Source organism: Xenopus laevis, chromosome 3L (assembly GCF_017654675.1).
Source record: "Xenopus laevis strain J_2021 chromosome 3L, Xenopus_laevis_v10.1, whole genome shotgun sequence".
NCBI classification, from domain to species: Eukaryota; Metazoa; Chordata; class Amphibia; order Anura; family Pipidae; genus Xenopus; species Xenopus laevis.
In genome coordinates, this window is record NC_054375.1 from 132,559,577 (window position 1) to 132,585,216 (window position 25,640).

Here is a 25,640-nt window from a genome sequence, read left to right on the forward strand (position 1 = left end):
CGGGGTCCTGTAGAAGTCAATGGCATGGGTCCCATTTAAAATTTGAAGATATTATGGTCTGCGCTGAGTTTCTGCAAAAAATTTGGGGATCTCTCAAACTTTTTAACGTTTCGGCATATAACCCACAGAAATTGGGGTTTATTCGAAGTTTTTTCCCCTAACCGAATTTATCGCGTTTTTTCAATGATAAGGTCAAATCGTGGTCAGACTTTATAACTTAAAGGATAAGTAAACCTTTAAAATAAGTGAATGTAAAATCGACGAGAGTGCTATTCTAAGCACTTTTGTCATTTACATTGATTATTTATTTTTTTATTCCAAGATATTAAGGGATACGTGTGCTGTTAATATGAATAAATTGATTTACAACAGCGCCTCCTGCGGGTCATTTTCCCAACAGTCTGACCACCAAATAGTCAAGGAAGGGAGAAAGAAAGAGGCTGCTCTGATGTTCTTCTGCTTAGGAAAAAATTAGAAACCTTTCTCAAATCTTTCCTAAACAGAACCAGAGATCAGAGCAGCCTCTTTCTTTCTCCTGAAAACCTCCTTGACTCCTTGACTACTTGGTGGTCAGACTGGTGGGAAACTGACCAGCAGGTGGCGCTGTTGTAACTCAATTTATTCATATTAACAGCACATGTATCCCTTAATATCTTGGAATAGAAAGAAAATAAATAATGAATGTAAATGACAAAAGTGCTTAGGATACCACCCTCAGCAATTTTACATTCCCTTATTTTAAATGTTTACTTATCCTTTAAAAAAAATAGTATTTTGATAAATAACCCCCATACTGTGTGTGTGTTGCATCTACCAATAATATAAAGGAAACCACCCTCCTATGATGCATGGTTCTTCCCAATTTATTAAACCAACTTTGGAAATGCCCGTGTCTGGATAAGGCTAAATTCTGATTGGCTAAAGCTCTGATTACAGGGATTATTTACCCTAGTGGAGCAGAGGAACAACTCCACAGTAGTCATGCTGTAGACATATTGGGCAGCCATGAATGACTCACTTAAAGCAAATATGAGAGATGTCTGTTTCCAGGAACTGTCCACTATCAAGACTGAAAAGTAACATTGAGGTTGGTGATGTCCAATGTTAGGTTTTTGGGTTTTAGCTGCCATACACAAACTGCCGGATGAAAGAGAGAAGCTTTGTGCAGTTTTCCTCAATGAGAAACGTCTCAGAAAGCTGAAGCATTGGCTCATTTCCATCCAGATGTCTGCTGAAGATCTGCAGAGACAAGACAAACAGATAATGGAGACGGGAGGTCAGGCTGTATCTGTACAGAGCAACCCAGTGTGGCAACACATGCTAGAAATAAAATGTGGATATCAGATTAAATAGCCCCATCATTTTTATTGTAACTGTAATCAGGTAAATCTGATTAGCTCAAACGTGATTCTGTTCTGCAGTAACCTATGAACAGAGTTAAGGACAAAGACTGAGTAGAACTGTTGGATGCCATTTTGGCTAATGAAGTATGAGCTAACAGAGTAGGGCATGTAACATTCTCGACACAGACAAGATGATTTTGCAGTATAAAAGCTCATAAAATAGTCCATCCGACCCTGTTTATGGTCTTATTAAAGGGGACCCTTGTTTTCCCTGCTGTACATCTATAAAAGTGATCCCTAACCAGTAGCTCGTGAGTAATATATTGCTCTCCAACCCCTTGGATGTTGCTCCCAGTGGCCTCAAAGCAGGTGTTTATTTTTGAATTCCAGGCTTGGGGGCAAGTTTTTGTTGCATAAAAACCACGTGAACGGCCAACCAGAGCCTCATGTAGTCTGTCAGTCCACATAGGGGCTACCAAATAGCCAATCACAGCCCTTATTTGGCTCCCTAAGCCCATATTCCATGCTAGTGTTGCTCCCTAACTCCTTTTACATTTGAATGTTGCTCAAGGTTCAAAAGGTTGAGGATCCCTGATCTATAGTCTAAGGTGGAAACACACTTCCAAGGTTTTGCCGGTAAGTCTATAGATGGCTTCATATGGGGCACATTATAAATACTGTTTAACCAAAACTTTTTAACTCCTTCCTTGTAATCTTTAACCGCAAAAGAATATTTAGTTTTATAATGATGGGAGGTGCTCTTTGTAGGCCATGCTGCAAATAGAATCTCTCCTTGTATGCAAATCCAAACGAAACAAAGGCAAACTCCACTCAACTGCAAAAATCTGAAGCTTCTTTATTTAGGGGAGATCCCACCTAAATAAAGAAGCTTTCGATTTTTGCAGATGCATTTTTTGTGGAGTTTGCCTTTTTTCGTTTGGATTTGCATACATTATAAATACTTCCTATTATAATTAGCTTAAACTGTATGCAAGTGTCACAGTTTAAAGGAGTCAAATACAAGAGTCCTCTGCACTCAACCCATTATCAATATATTTAAGACAGAGACATTTTGTGCATACTGCTACTAAAAAATGCCTTACCCTTTAAACAACACAAGGATTGTTTGTCCATATATTGCAATATATTTAAGCTGGCCAACTACGTCAAAGTCATCCCATATAGTTTAAAGGAGACCTAATGCCATTTTTACACAATAGGGCCCATTACAAAAGGTCTCCACCCAAACTAGAACACCCAGAGTCATAAAAGTGGCCCCAGTTCCAAAAAATCCATTCACCAAGCCAAACTGATGGGTGAGTGTTCCTGGTTATCGAGTGCCATTGTGCAGACAATAACAAACATGGCAGCCACCGACGCTGCTGGACAGCTATGCATTTGAAACACAGGAACAGGGACCACGTCTATGAGTCTGGGTGATGTGGTTGGGATGCAGTGCCTGTGCCAAGGCCATATTGTATAAAAATGGGTTTATTTCCCAATTAAAGCACAGCTGGTTTTGGGTTTCACGTTGTGCTGCAATTGAATTGAATCCAAAGATAAAAAAAGGAGGGGGAAGAGGAGAGATAGAGAGCCAATGGCAGGGTCCGACTGGGGGGGCTTGGGGCACACCTGGGCTACTGGCCCAGGGCCCCCCTCCGGCTGCGTCTGTGCATATGCGCGTCACACGCTAACTTTTGATTTTACAGCGACCCTGACAAAGATGCCACCGAGAAGCGGATCTGGGCTGGCAGGTTTTTTCCGGTGTCCCGCCGGGCCCAGACCGACACTGGCCAATGGGATAAAAAGCTGCTCACTTAAGACACAGGCATTTTTATTATTATAACTTGCTATGAGGCCTTTCATAATGACAACGTATTAACATGGCTGTGAAATCACGGATCCCCAAGCTGTTATTGAATATCTACAGGGCCCCAACACTCTCCCTGGGCCCGAGACTGAATGTTATATGCGAGACTGAATGTTATATGCACTTACCCCAAGATCCACAAATGTGTTCACAGCACAGACGGCCAGGGAACGTTCCGCACACTCTGGACACGAAAGATAAATTGGAGAATGTAAGTGTAATGTAGAACTCTCAGACTAAGGAAGCAGTAACAGCCCTCTGCTTTATGCTGACAATTCCCATCCTGCAGTCCCTGGAGCTGTCCCTGAGACCTCAGTAGCAATGGGCTTAGTACTAATGTGCACAGCTGTTTTATATAGCGACTAGCTAGACGAGTATGTATCAATGCACAGACAGATGTATCAATGCACAGACAGATGGATAAACTCACACCTTGAGCTTAAGATTTTGTAAGATCTACACCCAGGTTTTGAGAGATTCCTAAAATAGTCGGAGCTAATGCAGCGTTCGCACAATAAAGGCAGATGAGAGATTTTAAACAGGACCCGAAGTCTTTACACTTGCATTAACCAGTACTACTCCCTGTCTGTCTCCGGGCATGTAGTGATGCAGCCCATATTGCTGGGCTACAATACAAAAGAGGAGGGTTGTGGGTGGACTCCAAGGCTAAGTAAAAATGTGTTTAAATACAATGGAAGTGCTACTGATTTGGCCGGTTAATCAATGCACATTCCCTGGCCACCTGTCTCATAAGTAATTCAGTATAAATGCAAGTGCGTGTGTTTACAAAAAAACTGGGTTTTAGTTACAAAGTTATGATCATAAAAGTGATAAGCCATATTGCTGGGCTGCCTGATTATGGATATGATCAGTTTAAAATGTTAACAGCAGGTAACGGGACAGATAATTATCCTGCAGATATTTTTTCTTTCCTTCTAAGCTTGTTTTATTAATTATCCTTCTATTCAGCCGCTCTCCTTTTCATTTTCAGTCTCTCATCCAGGCCTTTACCAGGTTTCTAGGATAAGTGGGATCCGAACAACCAGTTTATGAACAAAATAATTGAAAAAAACCCACCAAAAACAGAAACCCGGGAAGTATTGCAATTTGCCTTAAAATAACGCTGCCTGTATTGTACCAAAAGTTAATTTTAGGATGAACATTTCTGTTGCTGCTCCAAGAAACTTCCCTATGGCGGCAGTGTCCCCAGTAACTCAATCTATGTGCTGGGTTTGGGAGAGAAACAGAAGCAGTCACCCTAATTTCTTATAAACTGTGTATTGCTAAGGCAATTCTGTGTATCCAGATGAGTTAAGTTTTCTGGAGTAAACACATTGAAAATGGGGTCTTCATATAGAAGGTCTAACTGCATTCTGTCTTGGTTCAGGCAGCTATTGGGCGATCATGAGAAATTAACATCACAAATTGCAATATCTGAATCAAAAATGTTCTTCTTTAGTTGTCCAGAACTTTAATATAAAATGAGTTTGGACTGAACTGTAAAGAGTCATTTACAATGCACCACGTAGTGTGCAAAATAAGGCTACAAGCAACCATTTTTGTTGCACTTTGCACATGGTGTGTTAAGTAGCCGCAGGTTTCTGCACTTCTTTTCTGCTGTGTTCCAAGAGGACCCCCTACCTGCTCACTCACTGAAACACAAGTTAGGGAGCGTCAGGAGGCACAGTCTTCATCTGGAAATCTTTGAAATCATAATATCACTCACTGTAATATATCCTCCTCAAAAATCCAGTCAATTTGGGAAAACATGAATTTGCCCCTCATAAGACCCTACAATATTTATTGCCCTCGCAACACAAAAAAGGGTGGTCCAAGAACCATAAAGAAAGAGTCTTAAAGGAGAATTAAAAATGAATGTGGCTAAAAATGTCATTTTATATACTGAACTTCCAGTTCCAGCTTGTCAATAGCAGCAATGATCCAGGACTTCAAACTTGTCACAGGGGGTCACCATCTTGGAAAGTGTCTGTGACACTCACATGCTCAGTGGGCTCTGAGCAGCTGTTGAGAAGCTAAGCTTAGGGGTTGTTGCAAATTATTAAATTCAAAATGAGGTTTGTCTGTAATATAAGCTGATGCTACAGGGCTGATTATTAAATTCTGATGCCAATTGCACTGGTTTCTGTGCTGCCATGTAGTAATTATCTGTATTAATTTCTAATCAGCCTTATATTGTGACATTTCTATTCTATGTGTACTGTATTGTGTATTGTGAGTGGGTCCCTAAGCTCAGTAAGTGACAGCAGCACAGAGCATGTGCAGTGAATCAGCAGAAAAGAAGATGGGGAGCTACTGGGGCATCTTTGGAGGCACAGATCTTTACTGCTAAAGGGCTGTGGTTGCTTTGGGCTGGTACAGAAGCCAAAAACATAATGTACAACATTTCTAGCTACTTCTTTAGTTAAGCTTTAGTTCTCCTTTAAGGCCTAAGCATTAAGTTTACCAGCCTTCAAAACAGAAAAGGGGGTCTCTGTATTTTGATTTGCAATGGTGAGGTTTGTGAATTATTATTTTCCAATGGAAACGGTATTTCTCTTCCCTAGATTGGGGGACACAGGCACCTTGGGGTGAAGATCCTGCAGCTTGGAGAATGGAGTAAACGGTATATCACCTAATCACATGGAATAATCTGCAAGTCCCAATGTTGTACCTACCAAAAGATCCATCTTCTCTGGCTTTCTGCAGAAGGTACAAGTGTAACCGGTCCACATAGCCTGCCTCGCTCTCTGCAGAGAGAAAACAATGGGCAGTGCATGAACTAAACCATGAATTCTGCAAAGCTCCTGGAATACACTTTTAATCTATATCTCACTCTCTGCTCTTACTACTAAGATATCCAGAACAATCAGTTGCCTACTACCTCTCTAAAGACTAATAGGAACCAGTGGCTGACATGGGGGAAAGGAAGTGGGGTACTGGGTATTTAGACAATGGCTAGGTGCCTCCTGCAGTATATTAGGCACAGTGACCCCAATTATATTATGCGACAGATACCACCAGTATGCCACGTAAACGTATCCAACCCCTTCTAGTGTAACACTGGCCCCAGTATTTTATGGCACAATGATCCAAAATAGATTATGGTGCAATTTTAATATTATTATAACTGATATCCCCCCACACCACAACTATTGAATGCACATTGGTGGTGCTGCAGTGCAGAGCTTTTTAACTTGAAGCACAGCTCTACAGTAAACAAAAAAAACCTACATCTTCACCCATTTTTGGAAAAAACAGAACAGAGCATGAAGATATAAATAGTGTATTCACTGTTTTGTCCAATGAGAATGAGTCTCCAGTCTAGGTAGGGGTTCTGGCAAGCACACATCGTGTAATCGTGTATAATACATATATTATTAAAAAAAAAGTTGGGTCCATAAATAGGGCACCGTCCCACATAATGAAATAAGCTATACAATGAGTCCTGCCTCCATGATTGACAATAGTTCAGATTTAAAGACTTGTGCCCAGACTGATAACCACACACTTATTCCAGGTCTTACCTTGCACCGTGTCTGTCTTTTCCTGAAGGAATAATGCAGTTCGCTCATATGTCCTCAGGACGGGGCACAGAAGATGGCACAGGAAAACAAAGGAATCCGCATGGTGCTCTGATCGTCCCAGCTGTGAGGAGATGGAACCAATGCAATGTATTTCAGCAGAGAGATCTGAGTTATTGACTCATCTTTAAGGAAAACTTTACCCCCAAAATGAATACTTAATCAACAGATAGTTTATATCACATTAAGTGACATATTAAAGAATCTTACCAAACTGGTATATATATTTAAGTAAATATTGCCCTTTTACATCTCTTGCCTTGAGCCACCATTTCGTGATGGTCTGTGTGTTGTCTCAGAGATCACCTGACCAGAAATACTGCAGCTCTAACTGTAACAGGAAGAAGTGAGGAAGCAAAAGACAGAACTCTGTCTGTTAATTGGCTCATGTGACCTAACTAGTAAGGTTTGTTGGTTTGTTTTGGGTGCACAGTGAATCGTACAATCCCGGGGGTGGCCCTTATTTTTTAAAATGGCAATTTTCTATTTATGATTACCCAATGGCACATACTACTAGAAGAGTATATTGTTATGAAAATGGTTTATTTACACGACGCAGGGTTTTACACATGAGCTGTTTTATGCAATATAGAGACCTACTTTGTTTGGGGGGGTTTAGTTTTCCTTTAATAGAGTCAAATCCAAAGTAAACAATACAGCCAATAGCCTTAGTATCCTTTAATGTTAGGAGTAGATTCTCACAGATGTTCATTCTACATCAGGCTCTACCCGCATGAACAAAGCTAAATTGAGAACGGATGACAGATGCCAGAAATGTCAAATGCCTGCTGCTGACTTTTTTCATTTGATGTGGACCTGCCTACAAAAGTATTGTAGCATTCTGGGAAAATATCTGTGAAGTACCAGAGTTACCACGCTGCAAGTTACCATTTCTCCTAAGACGTGTTTACTGGGGGTCGCATCACACCTCACTATATGCTTACACAGATCCGGGAAACACTGGGTCTCATTTATAAACACTGGGCAAATTTGCACCTGGGCAGTAACCCATAGCAACCAATCAGTAATTAGCTTCTTTTAGCCATCCGCAGGCTGAACACTGAAAGCAAACATCTGATTGGTTGCTATGGGTTACTGCCCAGGTGCAAATTTGCCCAGTGTTTATAAATGACCCCCACTGTTCCTTGCACGAAAATGTATTGCTCTGAAGTGGCTTGCGTGGGACTCACCTAATACTATTGTGTGGAAAAATGTAATACGGGAATACTTTACGATAGCCCAGCTGGTGTACATACAAAGGGGCAACCCAGGCAAATTTCAGCTTATATGGCAACCCTGGCTGGACTCACCGTACCACAAGGACACTACCCCCCTAACTTAGCCAATAAGCAACATGCCCCTTAAAGACTACACCTGGTTGAAGCAACCGCACTATGGACTGTAACTTCTACAAAGTTGTCAGGCCACAAAGTCTTATCTTGTCACTTTGTTTTTATTTCTTTTGTTTTTTGTTTTGTATTGCAAAAAAAAACAATAATATGTTTGTTAAAAGCAATAAAAAAAGATTTAAAAAAACAAACAAACAATACAGCCAAGTACTATTGCCCATGAGCAATACTGAATTACTTTTCTTTCCAAAGTTTTTACGCCAAGCATAATCTCTTCCAAGGGAACGTTAACACTCAATATCAATTACATTCATTAACACCTGGATAACACTTGAACTGGGAACTGGCACTTATATGACAGTGTCACACACTGTAACCTACACCGCTTAATACCCCTCCAAATTGTGTCTGTAACTTACCCTCCCGTTTAGACTATAAGCCCTATGGGCAGGGTCCTCCATCCTTTTGTCTCCTTGACACTGAGCACTTAATCTGTATTGTAATTCTATTTTATATTTATGTGAATTGTATTTCTAATGATGCACTTATTGTTACTTATTGATGCAATGACCCCTTGTTTGTTACTACTAATTTATTATTTTGCTGTACAGTGCTTTGCCCTCAAGGAGCGCTATACAAATAAAAATATACATTTGTACATAGAAATTCACGAAGAACACAAGCATTGCCTAGTCAACGGGACACCTATATGGAAAGGTAAACCTGACATGCATAAAAGCCAGTGCATAAGCAGTCTCCTAGTATAACTAATTCCTTCCCCAAATCCAGGATTTGAACAGGTTTCAAAACCCAAATGTGTCTCTATTCAGCAAGTAGAGTCCTGATCCTATCACGACTATTTTGTAATGGTCAACGATTGGGCATGATGGACTCTTCTTTCCCTTAAGCAGCATATATGGGTTTAAAAGCCAATTTGGGAATTGTATTCCCCTTTAAATTTGGTCTTTTGATGTCACTGAACAGCAAGTTTGTAATGTCAAAGGCCAACATGGAAGCACTCTGAGCCATTTTGTTGCCTGTGGACTGAGACAGCAGAGCAACAATCCCTGGATAAACTCAAGAAAAGGTTTTTAACCTTTTTGCAACTATTTGCTACTGGAGGGAAAATTGTCACTGTCGTTTGTGGCCGATACAACCCTGGGTATAGGAATTGTTTTTTATAAAGAATGTTTGCAGAAATGTTAAATCTAAACATAGAGGAAAATAAAATGCCCTTTATCATACAGGGCCAAGGTTAGTACAGGTATGGGACCTATTATTCAGAATGGTTGGGACCTGAAGCTTTCCAGATAATGGATCCTTCCATAATTTGGATCTTCATACCTAGAAAATCATGTAAACATTAAATAAACCCAATAGGCTGGTTTTGCGTCCAATAAGGATTAATTATATCTTAGTTGGGATCAAGTAGAAGCTACTGTTTTATTATTACAAATCATTTTTATTGATTATTTGGATAAAATGGAGTCTATGGGAGATAGCCTTTCCGGTATTCGGAGCTTTCTAGATAATGGGTTTCTGGATAACCGATCGCACACCTGTACTTTATAAATACGTTAATACCTTTTATTAATAATTTACCTTGTAGTAACGCTTGACGTTTTCTTCAATGCCATCACTGTCGCTGTCCGTCACATCATCTGTCGCTCTCCACAACAACCGGTCAACAAAACGTCTCCTTCCTGTATCACAGGCAGCAGGAGCACTGGGGTCCTAAAATGAAGGAAAAAAATCCCCATCATGGCCTATATTAACAAATAATGCTTAAATTATGGTTCTGGAAAACCAATATGAAAAATCCTCATTGGCAGGTGGTAAAGACAGGGCTTCCTGGTGCCAGATTTCAAATGTTATGAATTTTATACAAGAATATCTGAATATGAATTACAGCTTATAAGTGCTGTCTTTTAGCAGGTGATCACAATCTGGCACTTTAAGTCTTATGACATATCTACCAGTGTAGGTGTATATAAAAGGGAATATTGTGAGTGGGTCCCTAAGCTCAGTAAGTGACAGCAGCACAGAGCATGTGCAGTGAATCAGCAGAAAAGAAGATGGGGAGCTACTGGGGCATCTTTGGAGACACAGATCTTTACTGCTAAAGGGCTGTGGTTGCCTTGGGCTGGTACGGAAGCCAGTGTAGCATACCTCCCAACATTTTGGAAATAAAAAGAGGGACAAAAAAGTTGACGCGCTGAGCACAGCAACATTTTTTTGGCCTCATCCCCATAATTACCATGTTAATTTTACAAAATTTGGCAAGTTATGAAAGTTTGAACATTTTTCTGTGGTTTTTTTTCAGTTATAACAGTTTTGCAAATGAAGGTGAATTGCCCTTTGAGCTGTGAGTCTAACATTTCCCAACGGACCTGTTATCTTATATTGTTACAATTGCATATTTGCTTAACTTGAAATTGTTACAATAGCATCTTATCTGCTGCTGTGGCTGTTCTGGGCTCTATGCCAAAAGCCAATTAAGTTAGAAACATTGTTTCTTTTTCTGGCTGTTCAGTGCAGAGAAAAGCGAGATTTTTCAGTACAAATGAGGGACTGCGGTTTGAGCGGTCAAAAGAGGGACTGTTCCTCTACAAACAGGACAGTTGGGAGGTATGTGACAACTTTAAAAAGGATCTTATTAACCCCAGCTCTGCCCCTTTCATTTTTGAAAAATCCAGAATCGTCGAAAAGAGTCACTTTACAATTCCCCTTTTTTTTTGATGGCAAAAATCATGCCCATAAAGATTGAGGATATTTATATTATTTTAAAAATTACTCCCTTGGTTTTTTTTAATGATCAGGACTTTACAGAATTTACAGTATTCTCTCACTATGTGTGAATGCCAAGTAGTGAATATTGGTGCAGTCTGCCTGCTTATGATTTAGATATCAGGGACTATACTAGCGGATTTATGTATTTGATCTTAAACATTACATCCAAAGTGCAATTGATTTTAAAGCATCCATTAAAAGTCCACATTATTTTGATCATATTTAAGATGAGAACAGGAGTACTGCATTAACCAGTTTTTTCCAACATTATGTATTAAAGGGGTTGTTCACCTTTAAATTCACTTTTAGTAAGATGTAGAGAGTGATATTCTGAAACCATTTGCAATTAGTTTCCATTTTTTATTATTTGTGGTTTTTGAGTTATTTAGCTTTTTATTCAGCAGTTCTCCAGTTTGCAATTTCAGCAATCTGGTTGTTAGGATCTAAATAACCCTAGCAACCAAGCATTGATTTGCAAAAGGGACTGGAATATGAATAGGAGAGGCATGAATAGAAAGATGAGTAATACAATGTAGCAAATAACTATAAATGTGTAGCCTTGAAGAGCATTGGTTTTTTAGAAGGGGTCAGTGACCCCCCATTTGAAAGCTGGAAAGAGTCAGAAGAAGAAGGTAAATAATTCAAAAACTATAGAAAAGAAAAAAATTTAGGCTAATTGAAAAGTTGCTTAGAATTAGCCAGCCTATAACATACCAAAAGATAACTTATAGGCATGCAATGGTGCTTTTTTTTGTAATGTGAGCTTCCCACTTTAGGTGATATCATGTAACATATATGTGACTTAGTTGCAGGGTAACATATAAATGTGTCTCACCTCATGCATAGAGAGAAGGCCGCACTGAATCAGCTTGTCCAGCACGTCCTGACACACAGTATAGATGGACTGGCAAGGCTGCAACACAAGGGGTTTAACAAAGTAAGTACGAAGTAAAGATTTTTAGGGATGCACCGAATCCACTATTTTGGATTTGGCCGAACCCCCGAATACTTTGTGAAAGATTTCGGACGAATACCGAACCGAATCCTAATTTGCATGTGCAAATTAGGGGTGGGAAGGGGCAAACATTTTTTACTTTTGTGACAAAAAATTACGCAATGTCCCTCCCCGCCCCTAATTTGCATATGCAAATTAGGATTCGGTTCAGCTGGGCAGAAGGATTCGGCCGAATCCTGGATTCGGGGTGCATCCTTAAAGATTTTTAAGGAGGCCATTGATTCAGTGTCCTGATTACAGATCAGTAATGATGCAGAATGTAACACCAACAGACAGTTCCATAGCAGATAAGTATATCAAGAGGTGCTGCTGCCTGTTCAGGGGAAACCAGGTTTATGCTAAAGTGTATGTATCAACGATATTGTTTGTCTCCAAAGTGAATATATTTAGAATAGCCAATGACCTGGCGGTCTCTAGGTAGTATCAATGCGAAAATGAAACGGAGAAGTGATTGGATGGTGGGCATATTACAAGGATCTAGGTCCTTTGAGTATTGCAGTACATACACCTTGCTAAATGCAACCCTTTCTTAACATACCGGAATAAGCAGCAGAGTTCTTGGAAGCAAGGAACACAGGCATAGCAACTTCTCAGTGAGCTCATCCTGAGTAAACAACAGCTCCACTACTCCAAGCATGGCCACCTGCGACAGGATCGCATGCACTGCACAGGCTGCAAGGAAAGAAGAGCTAGTTTAAGGAATGGAATGTGAGGTTAGAAGAATCAAGGAAAGAGGTGGGGACAAGGCAGATGCATCTGGGGTTGAGAAAAGGGAGAATACTTGGGGGGCCTGAGAGTACCCAAACTTTTGCTGATACAGGAGAAAAGTGCTGATGCCATAAATGGATAAAGGGGGTCAGATGGAAGATAACCTAGAATAGGGATTCCCAACCTGCAAGTTTTTGGTGCACTCCACCTATCAGGAATTGACTGTCTTTTAGAGAGTAGGACACATCAGGTAGCACTACTACCAACAACAGAACCCCCATTTTACATAATAATGGTGTAAAATCTGGGAAAACGTAAAATCAGGCAAATGTAAATTTCTCTTAGAAGAAAGAAGAAGAAGAAGCATGAAAATTCCTATACCAAAGCTCACCTCCCACAGCTTCATAGAGGTAAACAGAGAGTAAAGTGACGCTCTGGTGCCATAGCTGTCTGACAGCTGCCTGTGAGCCCTGGCACAGCACATAGATGTCATGAGAAGCCACAGAGTGAAGAGACACACTCCTCTTGAGAAGATTCACACTGTGGCGAACCAGGTCCCAGCGCTGTCCTGAAAATCCCACATCAAACCCACGAAGGAGAACCTCCTCGGTCAATGCAGGGAAATCGCTGAGGAGACGGGAAAAGGAAACCCCCTGAATGTAAATGCAAAGAAGTAGGTTAATAATGGTGGAAGTGGTGAGTGTGCCTTGCTGGAGCTAAGGTTGCCACCTTTTCTGGAAAAAAATACCGGCCTTCCTATATTCTTGCCGTCTTTTCCTATTAATAACATTGGCATCAAGCATCATTTTTACCGGCCAAGCTGGTAAAATACTGGCCAGATGGCAACCCTAGCTGGAGCAAGTAAAACACAACAAACCAGGTGAAAACTGCAGATCTGAGGGACAGAAGCAGGTCACTCGGAGAAAAACAAAACAAAAGATAAAGAGTAATATTGAGTGCCCTTTGCCAATGTGTCAACCTGTGATAATAAAGAGGATAGATGACTTTATTCTGGCTATCATGCAAGCTTTGTATATCAACTCTGTATATCAACTCTGTATATCAAGTGTATGTTACCATCTTGTTGGTGAGATGCACATCACACCAGTTTAGAGGTGAAGTAAAGTTGTGCCATAAAAAGTTGTGTGGGAAAAATCATGGCATCACAGACCAAATGAGAGTGAAAGGCAGGAATATATATATATATATATATATAGATAGATATATACATACACAGTATATGATAGACATATATGGCATTATAGTAGCTTCTGCTGCACTCACTGTTCTGTATCTGTGTAAGAGAAGTGCGGCCATGATGTGGGAAGGCATAACAGCTGAACAGGAAATGGCACCTAAAAAAGAAAAGATCTAATCAGTTCAGGATCAAATTGAAAACAAAGACATTACAAGCTCCTCATTCCCTGTCCCAGAGAAGGGGTTTATTAAAAAAAACAAGGCACTCCATATCATCCAGATCCCAGTATTATCGGATGCACATGCTAGCACACAGTCTTGGTGGGTACACTCCAGCAGTCTCGGTGTACACACTCCAGCACACAGTCTCAGGGGGCACACTGTAGCACGCAGTCTCAACAAGTACACTAAATGGCCAAAACCCTGCTCTAGCACCATTGCACCATTATTTGTACAAGTCAGGTGAGATTCTGGGCTACCTTGTGGTACAAGATGCAAAAAAATGGAAACTTTATATCCAAAAAACCACCACTGTGCTACATTTTCTTTTCTTCACCAAAACCAAACCATGAGCCATAGAGGGGGATATTGTTATTGAGTTGCAAAGCCTAATTCTAGGCACAGAGGAGCCCTTTAATTAATAGGTCTTACACAGAGGGAATACGCCAATAAAGATAATGAAAGGCAAAGAAACCCCCCACAAAAAAATTAAGCAGAGCCTCCATCCAAGACTATTTTCAAAACACAAAAGAAAAAGAATACAAGGGCCACATGAATCCTCATTCATCCATCTCGTAAAAATTGTGGGTAATCTAGCCAACACAAAAGACAATAATACAATAGGAAATCACACTATGCACACAGTGTGAGCTAATTAGCTATTTAATCGCATAGAACAAATGATAAAATAATACCAACAATCAGTTAATTGCTCAAGAAAAATTAATTCATAAGTTAACAACAAATAATCAGAAACACATTTCAAATAAATATCAATTCATAAACATAATAGGGACAGTGGAACCAGTTGGATAAACGAACACCTGCTTCTGGCCACTTATAGTGTTCATGGTCGCATGAAAGGAGAACAAAAGCCTAAAACACAGGGGGTACCAATGGGGTGCCGATGCATTAGTCCTAAAATTGCTACCTTTTTACTTCGGGGGACTTTCCAATAGATCCCCACCAGAGAGCAGAGGACAAGAAGACAATTAGACATGGCGGTGGCCAAAACTGTATTTTCAGCACAGGTACAGGGAAGAAGAGCTGTTCTTGACCATGTTGTGGTGATGGGATGGGGGGCAGGGCGGGAGAGCTTTGGTTAATGTTTGCCTTTTGTTTTTTTTTGTTTTTTTTATTAGGTTTAGTAAATAAACAAACATAATATCACATTATGCCAAGCCAACACTGTATTACAGTAAAAATCAGAAATTGGGCAATATCATGTGTGTGGTCAAGTGTATAAAACATGTCTGAGGAGTATATTAAACTAGCTATTCTGCATTAACCAACTAGCCTAGGAATTTAGTCTAAACCCGCTTTACACCACAGGGTCCAAATTTTATAACATTTTCCCTGTGTGCCCCTTGCTCCAGAGGTAAGTTTCATTAGTATAGCTTTATTGACCAATTGCATCCATGTTTTAACTGAAGGTGGGCATGGGCCCGTCCAATGCATAGCAATATTCTTTCTTGGGTAAAACAGGAGGGATCTGAATCTATTCTTGGCGTATTTGTACGCAATAAGCTTATCCAGGACCCCCAGGAGACAAATTAGCAGATACAGTGTTGGGAAATTCTGAGAAATCAACCAGAATCTTGAGGACCTTGGACCAGTACCTGACGATATAAGGACAAGACCATATCATGTGGAAGAACGTGGCCTGCGTTGTATTACACCAGGGGCAAGTGGTGTCTGGTCTTTTATCCATGGCATGGAGCCTCACTGGACTACTGTAGAGTTGGTGTATTATCTTATAATACACAAGAGCCATGAATATCCTGTAAATTCTATTCTTATAAATGGTGCTTAGTGATGTCATCTGTTATAATCGGAGCTTAGTGATGTCATTCCTGTCACATGACTCATTGAAACTTGTGCATTATAATAAATAAAGTACCTCCAGTTGCAAAATATGAGGATATTAGAAGTTACCTTTAGCCTCGTGTTTTTATTTGGTCATGAAACTCAGTGGAAACTTATAATATCCTTATAATTTACAAGAGGGGGTACTTTATTGACTATATAAAATATAAGTTACCGAGGAGTTCCATGAACAAAACACGTGGCTGAAGGCCAAGTCACGGAACTCAGAGGTGACTTAATATTCTCATATTTTGCATTTTTAACAGGGGGTACTTTATTTATTATAATACACAAGTTTCAATGAGTCATGTGACAGAAATGACTTCACTAAGCTCCGATTATAACAGATGACATCACTAAGCACCATTTATAAGAATAGTATTTACAGGATATTCATGGCTCTTGTGTATTATATAGTGAATAAAGTACCCCCTCTTGTAAAATATAAGGATATTATAAGTTACCGAGGAGTTTCATGACCATATAAAAACACGAGGCCGAAGGCCGAGTGTTTTTATACAGGTCATGGAACTCCGAGGTAACTTATAATATCCTCATATTTTACAACTGGGGGTACTTTATTAATTATAATACACAAATTTTAGTGAGTCATGTGACAGAAATTACATCACTACTCACTGTTTATAACTGATGACATCACTACTCACCGTTTATAAGGATATCATTTACAAGATATTCATGGCTTTTGTGTATTATAAGATAATACACCAACTCTACAGTAGTCCAGTGAGTAATGTGACAGAAATGACATCAGAACTCACCGTTTATAACTGATGACATCAGTACTCACCATTTATAATATATGTATGTATATATATGTATGTATATATATATATATATATATATATATATGTATGTATATATATATATATATATATATATATATATATATATATATATATATATATATATATATATAATTTACAAGATATTCATGGCTTTTGTGTATTATATAATTATATTTTACAATAGGGGGTACTTTATTCACTATATATTGGATAATTCGGTCTCTAGCTGAGATCAAGTAGTCATAACAATTACCAGTTGCTTCCTCCCAGTTCTCTTGGGTCATTTTGGGTATATCAATGAGCCAGAGGTTTTTCAATGTCTCAAAAGGTTTGGGGCCCATAGTGAGGACAATTTGGTATAATTGTGAGATTAGTTTGGATGGGTCAGGTGTACGTAGTACGTGTTCTACAGTAAAGGAAAGCAAATTAGCTTTCGTTCTCCTTTAATTTCATACCATAGCAAATCAATCACTCGAATTTACACTATACACTGGTGTGCTCAAATACTACAGCAAGAATAAACTTTTGAATATAGGAATATTAATTTCCTCTAATACATGCCCCGGACCGTTTGCTTAATTCACAGTATTTAACATGCAGGCTAGTCTAGCTCTTTAAACATTCTGATACTCTAATGGATTACATGATGGGCTAGCCCTGTGAATCTTCTGTTGCTGAATGGCTATAGGACAGTTCTAGCCTGGTCCTAATCAAGGGTTCCCCCACACAGAACAGTGAGTATATATAAATTCCAATGGTTTGGTCTAAAGATGAGTAAGCTTCCCAATAGCTCTTGCAATTTAGTGTCACGGTCTGTTGTTTTATAGTGAGGGAGCATTACGGGTGAACCTCAAGTGTTCCCATGATTTCAACATCATTGCGTCATGGCCAGTAGGGGTCCAGGTGTAAATAGTGACACACGGACACACTTTAGTGCAAAATTCTATGTTAAAAGGCCTGCGGACGCCAATGACAGTGCCTATGTGTAAATTTGATCTGCTGGTCACCTTACTGATGGTAGTTGCCTCTGCTATTGATCCTGATCCTGGTATTGACCCTGACCCTTGTATGGTGCCTGCCCTGACCTACCTACCATTTTATCTTGTTTGTTCTGCCTAGTTCCAATAATTACGTGTGTCCCTGTTTTCAAGCACCTGTCTTGCAGCACATCCCAGTTCTTCTTACTCCTTGCTCCACACTTCAACCCTTAAAGGAAAACTATACCCCCAAAATGAATACTTCAGCAACAGATAGTTTATATCAAATTAAGTGGCATATTAAAGAATCTTATTAAACTGGAGTATATATTTAAGTAAATATTGTCCTTTGACATCTCTTGCCTTGAGACACCATTTTGTGATGGTCTGTGTGCTGCCTCAGAGATCACCTGACCAGAAATACTGCAGCTCTAACTGTAACAGGAAGAAGTGTGGAAGCAAAAGACACAACTCTGTCTTTTAATTGGTTCATGTGACCTAACATGTATGGTTTGTTTGTGTGCACGGTTAATCCTACGATCCCAGGGGGTGGTCCTTATTTTTTAAAATGGCAATTTTTTATTTATGATTACCAAATGGCACATACTACTAAAAATGTATATTATTATGAAAATGGTTTATTTACATGAAGCAGGTTTTTACATATGAGCTGTTTTATGAAATTTTTATAGAGACCTACATTGTTTGAGGGGTATAATTTTCCTTTAAAGGAGTTGTTAATTATTACTATGATGTAGAGAATGATATACTGAGACAATTTGCGTTATTTAGCTTTTTACTCTGCAGCTCTCCAGTTTGCAATATCAGCACTTTGGTTGCTAGGGTCCCAATTACCCTAGCAACCATGTATTGACCTAGGAGCCATGCATTGATTTGAATAAGAGACTGGAAAATGAATAGGAGAGGACCCAAAATCGAACGATTAGTAATAAAAAAAAGTAGCAATACCAATAAATGTGTAGCCTTACAGAGCATTTGTTTTTTTGATGCCCCTTTTTGAAAGCTGGAACGAATCAGAAAAAGAAGGCAACTAATTCAAAAACTATAAAAAATAAATAATGAAGACCAATTGACAATTGCTTAGAATTAGCCATTCTATAACATGCTAAAAGTTAACTTAAAGGTGCACCACCTCTTTAATGACCAGTGGACGCTGACAGTCCAAGTTGGCCCCTGGTCCCCGACACTTATACAATCTGCTGATATAATTGCACAGCTCCCCTGGTCAGTGACAATATTTCAGCGCTACATTAACACAAAACACAGAGGTAAAGGCTACGGAACTAACAGAGGGCCACACACCAGTACTTTCCATTAACAAAGGAGCATTCTTTAATAATGTAACTCTTTTCCTTTGTGCTGAACAATCGCCTTTGTTTTTCATTTTTCTTTTTTTGTTTTTGAGAGATATGCGCAAATCCCCAGAGTATCACAATATTCAAAAGGTTCCCAGACAAAAGAAATGAGGGAGATAAAGCAATTTACATTAATGAAGAGGGAAGAAATGTGAATAAATCCATCTGATGCCCGCCTACGAGATATTATGAGGAGAAAAGCAATGGGCAAGAAGGGGGGCTTCTCTGTGGGCCGGTGACAGCTTTAGAATTGAAAACATTTAACCCCATTCACATTGGGGTAAAGCTGCAATGCTCTGCCTCCAGTTGTCTGCCCTTCCATAAATGGTGAACTCCCAGCATCCCCAAAAGCCTAAAACTGGAGGGCTGCAATTGCCTCCTATAACCGCAGCTGGAAAAATCAATGGCACCTTCTGTCTAAATTCCCTTGAGCCTGATACTTTTGAATAGAACTGATTAGAAGTTGATAGTTGTCTTAACTCTTTCGGTCATTAGATTTGCTACACTCGTTTATTTTTCTAGAGCTTACAATGCAGCCTGGCTTCTTAAATAAGTATACTTCAAAATCGAATCCATAGACCGGCATAAAACAGGGTACTCCGGTGACTAAATTATCAGTGGATAAATGATAGAACTAGAATTAGGAAGGTGCCATACCCAAATAGACAATGTGGAGGTGCTAATCCAATGGAGACTGCCCATTTGAAGCCTTTAAGCATAAGGATTGCACACTAAATTACTTTAAAAAGTCACAATTTATTGTATCAAAAACTTACACAAATCAGCAATTGGCCCTACGCATTTCGACCACCTGGGTGGTCTTCATCGGGGAAAAAATACATCAAAAGTACAAAAAGGATAAAAAGGCAGGCCTTTTTGTTCCTTTGATATATTAATCCCCTGATGACGACCACCCAGGTGGTCAAAACGCATAGGGCCAATTGCTGATTTGTGCACGTTTTTGATACAATAAATTTTGACTTTTTAAAGTAATTGAGCGTGCAATCATTATACTTATTTTGAAATGGATAAATGTTAGGACGAATAAAAAAAAAGCAGTAAGCCCAGTTGATTCAACTTATTTATATATATATATATATATATATATATATATATATATATATATATATATATATATATATATATATATATACACACCATGACCTGGACAAATGAGAATCTTCACAAACATGTTAGGACAGGAGTTTTTTTTGTTTTTGTTTAAATGGTTGTTTCACCTTTAGCGTTTAGTATGTTATAGAATGGCTATTTCTAAGCAACTTTTCAATTGGTCTTTACTATTGATTTTTATATTTTTTTAAATGAATCACCTTCTGCTTCTTACTCTATCGAGTTTTAAATGGGAGTCGCTGACCCCCATCTAGCAACAAATGTTCTATAAATGTACTGTTTTGCTTTTTATTACTCATCTTTATATGTAGATGCTTTTCATATACCAGTCCCTTATTTAAATAATTGCATGGTTGCTACTGTTACTTGGACCCTAACTACCAGATTGCTGAAATTGCAAACTGGAAAGCTGCTGAATAAAAAGCTAAATAACGTAAAAACCACAAATAATAAAAAATGAAAACCAATTGCAAATTGTCTCAGAATATCACTCTCTACATCATACTAAACAATGCAAAGGTGAACAACCCCTTTAAGTGGAAAGTAACCAACACCCCCCCCCCCCCATTTACAACAAGATGTTATTCGTTGACCTAAACACAAGATTAAATACCAAGGAGATCTTGTAGTCGGTTCAGCTTTTGCAACACAAGAACTTACACAAACACAACACTGCTCATTACCACCAGCTAAGAAATGCCTTGTCCTCTCAGCTCTCCTCTCTCTCCCCAGCACTAAACATCATTCACCTACTTGCGCAAAAATAGTATCCATAACATACCAAGTCCTACCAAATAATTTCAGGAGATGAATGCCTAGGAACCCTGCTGTGTCTCAGAAAAACAAGGTTAAAGCCATACAAAAGAGCTACAAATTAATCTTACCTAAAGCTATGTTTATACAATGCAAGATCCTTCATCAGGTCTCCATATCCCCTATGAGACTGAAACTAATGAGTTGCAAAGCAAAGAAGGTTTTCCATATGTACCACACCTGAATTATTTTTTTTCCATATAATATGGGCCTGTAGATATTGGTCAACCATTAATCAGGGATCTCCCAGAATTATAAATCCTACAGTCTGTGTTCTGGACATTCTGGCACTTAGTTTATACTAACTATGCACGAAAAAGATACAGAACACTACATTTTTACACTAAGAATATTACTAAGCATTGGACATGCAATACCATCTGTACATGTTTGGGTCCTCTTGCTAATAAATTGAATTGTTTTATAAAACTAACCTACTGGATGAGATGAGTGTGTGTGAAATTTAAAATAATTTGGGGTCCTTGGTAAGAATGGGGCCTCTGATCTCATGTGGAAGAGCCACGATGCATGCTCAACAAACTCACCTCGGTTTAGTTAGGATCAAGTACAAGGTACGGTTTAATTATTACAGAGAAAAATCATATAATTAGAAAAAATACTTTTGCTTAAAATGTACTCAATGGAAGATGGTCTTCCTGTAATTTGCATCTTTCTGGATATTGGGTTTCCAGATAGGCAGAGCCTTGCTAATCAATGCCCTACATGCCCACCACCTATCTTTGCTCCTCATGGTGCCCCCATTTCTCCCTTTTCCAGTCCTGTCAATTACACCTCTAGAGCTGCGCCCAAGTCATGTGCCTCGCTTGCCTACTACTAGGGATGCACCGAATCCAGGATTCGGTTCGGTATTCGGCCTTTTTCAGCAAGATTCGGATTCGGCCAAATCCTTCTGCCCAGCTGAACCAAATCCTAATTTGCATATTCAAATTAAGGGTGGGGAGGTAAATAGCATAACTTTTTGTCACACAACAAGGAAGTAAAAAATGTTTTCTCCTTCCCACCCTTAATTTGCATATGTAAATTAGGATTCGGTTCGGTATTCGGCTCAATCTTTCACGAAGCATTCGGTGATTCGGCTGAATCCAAAATAGTGTATTTGGTGCATCCCTACCTACTACTGCATCCAGCCTGGTAGATAAGGGATCCCATACCTGTAGTAAACTATAAACCTGTATACTCAATCTGTTTTCTTGCTAAATGTGACAATACTTTTGTCCTTGTATAATGCTCAACAAGTTTTTTTCGGAGAAACAAATAAAACTTACCTTCCAAAAAAACAAAACAAAAAGGGTAATAGACGTAGTATTTTCTACATTCACAACTGGTCAATAACATGATATTATAGACACTGATAATCCATGACATTTTTTTTTTTTTCATAGAATTGTGATTAGTTCAGGGTACAACAATTCAGTACTGGTTATTAAGGAAACTAGCGGGTTGTTAGCTGCAAATGCCTAGCCGGCAGGAAGGCAGTTTGGGGAGATTAGTCGCCCGAAGAAGAAGAAGCGATTTGTCACTGGGAGACTAATCACCCAAAATAGCAGCGTGTCTCTGCCCTAAATCCCTACTGCAGACAAATAACTATTGAACATGGGGTGTATTGTTCAGCTGGTGGACAAATCCTTAAACTTGGACGTGCAGCTTCTCATTTATTTGGATGGAATCCGACAGTAGCAGTAAAGGGCAGTGAGATTTTGGACATATTCTGTTAAAGACAATAGGCAAGAAAAAAAAGTAGAAAGAATAATAAATACACTGTATACTATATCGATCAGTTCATTTTAAAGGGACACAAAAGAAGCAAAGGGCTCTTTAAATAAGATTCCAGCCTGGTTACCTCTCAGGCAATGCAGAATAAATCTATCCACCAGAGCCTGCTCTTTGCTCACACTTGCGCATACATCTCCCTCCAGCTCTTCTTCCTCCTGCATTCTGCTCCTGTTCAGCGAAAGGAAACAAGCTCCATTAGTCCTGCCTGTGATTTCACTTTTGGATAGATGCTAATATTTTGTGAGTCATAAGAAAAAGAAGTAAATGTGCCCTCGGCATCTAGTTCTTTCTGTTTACTTGTTTACAGATCATTGGTTAGATTGAGCTGGCTGGGGAAGAGGCTCATCATGCCAGCCAGACTGGAAAATACGTTTCTGTTACAATCTTAGTGAGCAGTGTTGGGCTTATTGGCTAAAACTGTAAATCTAAACCAGTGCAGAAACCAATAGCATAGATTTGAGCCTCTGCACAGTGCTGGGGCCCCCAAATATCTGCATTTGGCTGACTCATTAAAAGTAACATGCAAAACATCTTATGTTGATACTGTGGACAGCTAATCTTCTTGGATATGCCTTATCCTGCCAAGCAAATCCACTTTATAAAGATGTTCTAGAACTACATTTACATTGTGATGGCAATCAGTGAAGAAAAGCTTTGCTCTTTATTATGATCTATGAACCAGGCACTGCCATCTTAGGGCTCTCCAGTTTCCTCTAAACTACAATCCCCAGAATTATTAGCAAAAACAGCATTTCCTTAAAGGAGAACTAAAGCCTCATTTCATCTCCCACCTGTTATCGGTTTTATTACAATAAAAAAATATGCAAAGATGCAAGCCAATATTTTATAACATAAGCCTCCCTCTTACGCCTCTGGCAAATATTATAAAGGTTAATAAGCACTGTCCTAAAAATGCAATCATTCCATTAATCATGTATAGACATTACATAACTGCTACATGCCCTGGTAAGAAAACTGGGAGAAGCTGGGCTTATTATAAGGAGGTGTGGCTATGGGTGCCCACTTGATAGATAACTATATAATTCCCTCCTTAGCCACTCCCTCTCCTGGGGACCCAGTGAACTAGTGCAGTGAAAAATAGCAAAATGGGGTGCAACTGGGAGAAGATGGGATTATTATAAGGAAGTGTGGATATGGGTGCCCTCTTGATAGATAACTATATAATTCTCTCTTTAGCCACTCCCTCTCCTAGGGACCCAGTGAACTAATGCAGTGAAAAATAGTAAAATGATGTGCAACTGGGAGAAGCTGGGCTTATTATAAAGAGGTGTGGCTATGGGTGCCCTCTTGATAGATAACTATATAATCCCCTCCTTAGCCACTCCCTCTCCTGGGGACCCAGTGAAATGGGGTGCACATTGCAGCCCCCAAATTCACAATAAAAATTGTCAAGCACAGTCACCAACATCTTGTTCTGTTCATACAGCACAAACTGTTTTTTTTATGGATCTATGAGCATAAACATCACATATTACCTAGTTCCCAGAATGTAGGGGAGCAGAGTTTTTTGCAGTGGTAGAGGCAGGTTCAAATGTCTCCACATGTAGCTGCTAAGGTACTCCTGAAATAGAAATATACAGCAGTTATTTACCACTCACCATGGCAGTGACTAAATAGCCACTGCACTCATAACAGTGAGTCAGCTATTGTAACTCATTTTAAAGGGGTGGTTCACCTTTAAGGTAATAAAGTAAAAGTATGTTATGGAATGGCCAATTCTAAGCAACTTTTCAACTGGCTTTCATTATTTATTTTTTATAGTCTTAAAGTTATTAGCTGTTTTCTGACTTTTTGCAGCTTATAAATGGGCATCGATGATCCCTTTTAAAAAAACAAATGCTCTGTAAGGCTGCAAATGTATTGTGATTGCTAATTTCTTTTTACTCATCTTTCTATTCAGGCCTCTCCTGTTCATATTCTAGTCTCTTATTCAAATCAATGTATGGTTGCTAGAGTAATTTGGATCCTAACTACCAGATTGCTTAAAACTGAAGAGTTGCTGAATAGAAAAAATAAATAAATCAAAAATCTTAAATAATAAAAAATGAAAACCAATAGCCAATTGTCTCAGAACATCACTCTCTACATCATACTAAACGTTATCTCAAAGGCAAACAACACCTTTAAGGGGGATTTCAACCCAAAAATAAATTAAAGCAAAAGTAATTCCAAAATATATTTATTTTCAGTAATTTCACAGTTATTTGGCAATGTAATTTCTTTCTAAAGCGATCTGTCACTTCATGCACTGCCAGTTCTGACTGTACAATGTAGCAAAAGGCAGTTCTCCTCCAGCAAAGACGGGCAACTGGCTTTTGCTACATTGTTATAAAAGTCAGAATCAGCAATGCATAGAATAGAAAGGAACAGACTAGATACTGCTTACAATTAGGGATGCACCGAATCCAGGATTTGGTTTGGGATTTGGCCAGGATTCGGGCTTTTTCAGCAGGATTCGGATTCCGAACCGAATCCTAATTTGCATATGCAAATGAAGGGCGGGCAAATTAGGATTCGGATTTGGTTCGGTATTTGGCTGAATCTTTCGCAAAGGATTCGGGGGTTCTACGATAATGTTGAACCTAAATGGTTAATTTTGTTGCTGCGTTTAATCTACAAAGATTTTGAATAGGGTTTACTCTCCCTCTAAGCCAAATTAACTTGTTAGCTGAAGCAGTGACTACTGAACACACGAGTTGACAAATATGACTGATGGCCAAATACATGCGATAGCATCACAATGGTATAGCACAGCCTATCACACAAAGAACTGGCCAGACA

General features: G+C 39.1%; 1 protein-coding gene across 1 annotated transcript in view; it reads right to left on the reverse strand.

Annotated features, from left to right (window-relative positions):
* Nucleotides 1–847: 847 nt before the first annotated feature.
* gpat2.L (glycerol-3-phosphate acyltransferase 2, mitochondrial L homeolog) overlaps nt 848–25,640 on the reverse strand; it is a 51,593-nt gene continuing 26,800 nt past the window's right edge. The window contains exons 12-22 of the mRNA XM_041586974.1: nt 24,335–24,420; nt 22,906–23,006; nt 13,941–14,011; nt 13,048–13,309; nt 12,487–12,620; nt 11,769–11,846; nt 9,746–9,877; nt 6,738–6,858; nt 5,889–5,960; nt 3,342–3,397; nt 848–1,239 (exon numbers count right to left, since the gene is read on the reverse strand). Coding sequence (XP_041442908.1) covers nt 1,120–1,239; nt 3,342–3,397; nt 5,889–5,960; nt 6,738–6,858; nt 9,746–9,877; nt 11,769–11,846; nt 12,487–12,620; nt 13,048–13,309; nt 13,941–14,011; nt 22,906–23,006; nt 24,335–24,420 — 1,233 coding nt within the window. The 3' untranslated portion in view covers nt 848–1,119. The remainder of the gene's footprint in view (nt 1,240–3,341; nt 3,398–5,888; nt 5,961–6,737; nt 6,859–9,745; nt 9,878–11,768; nt 11,847–12,486; nt 12,621–13,047; nt 13,310–13,940; nt 14,012–22,905; nt 23,007–24,334; nt 24,421–25,640) is intronic.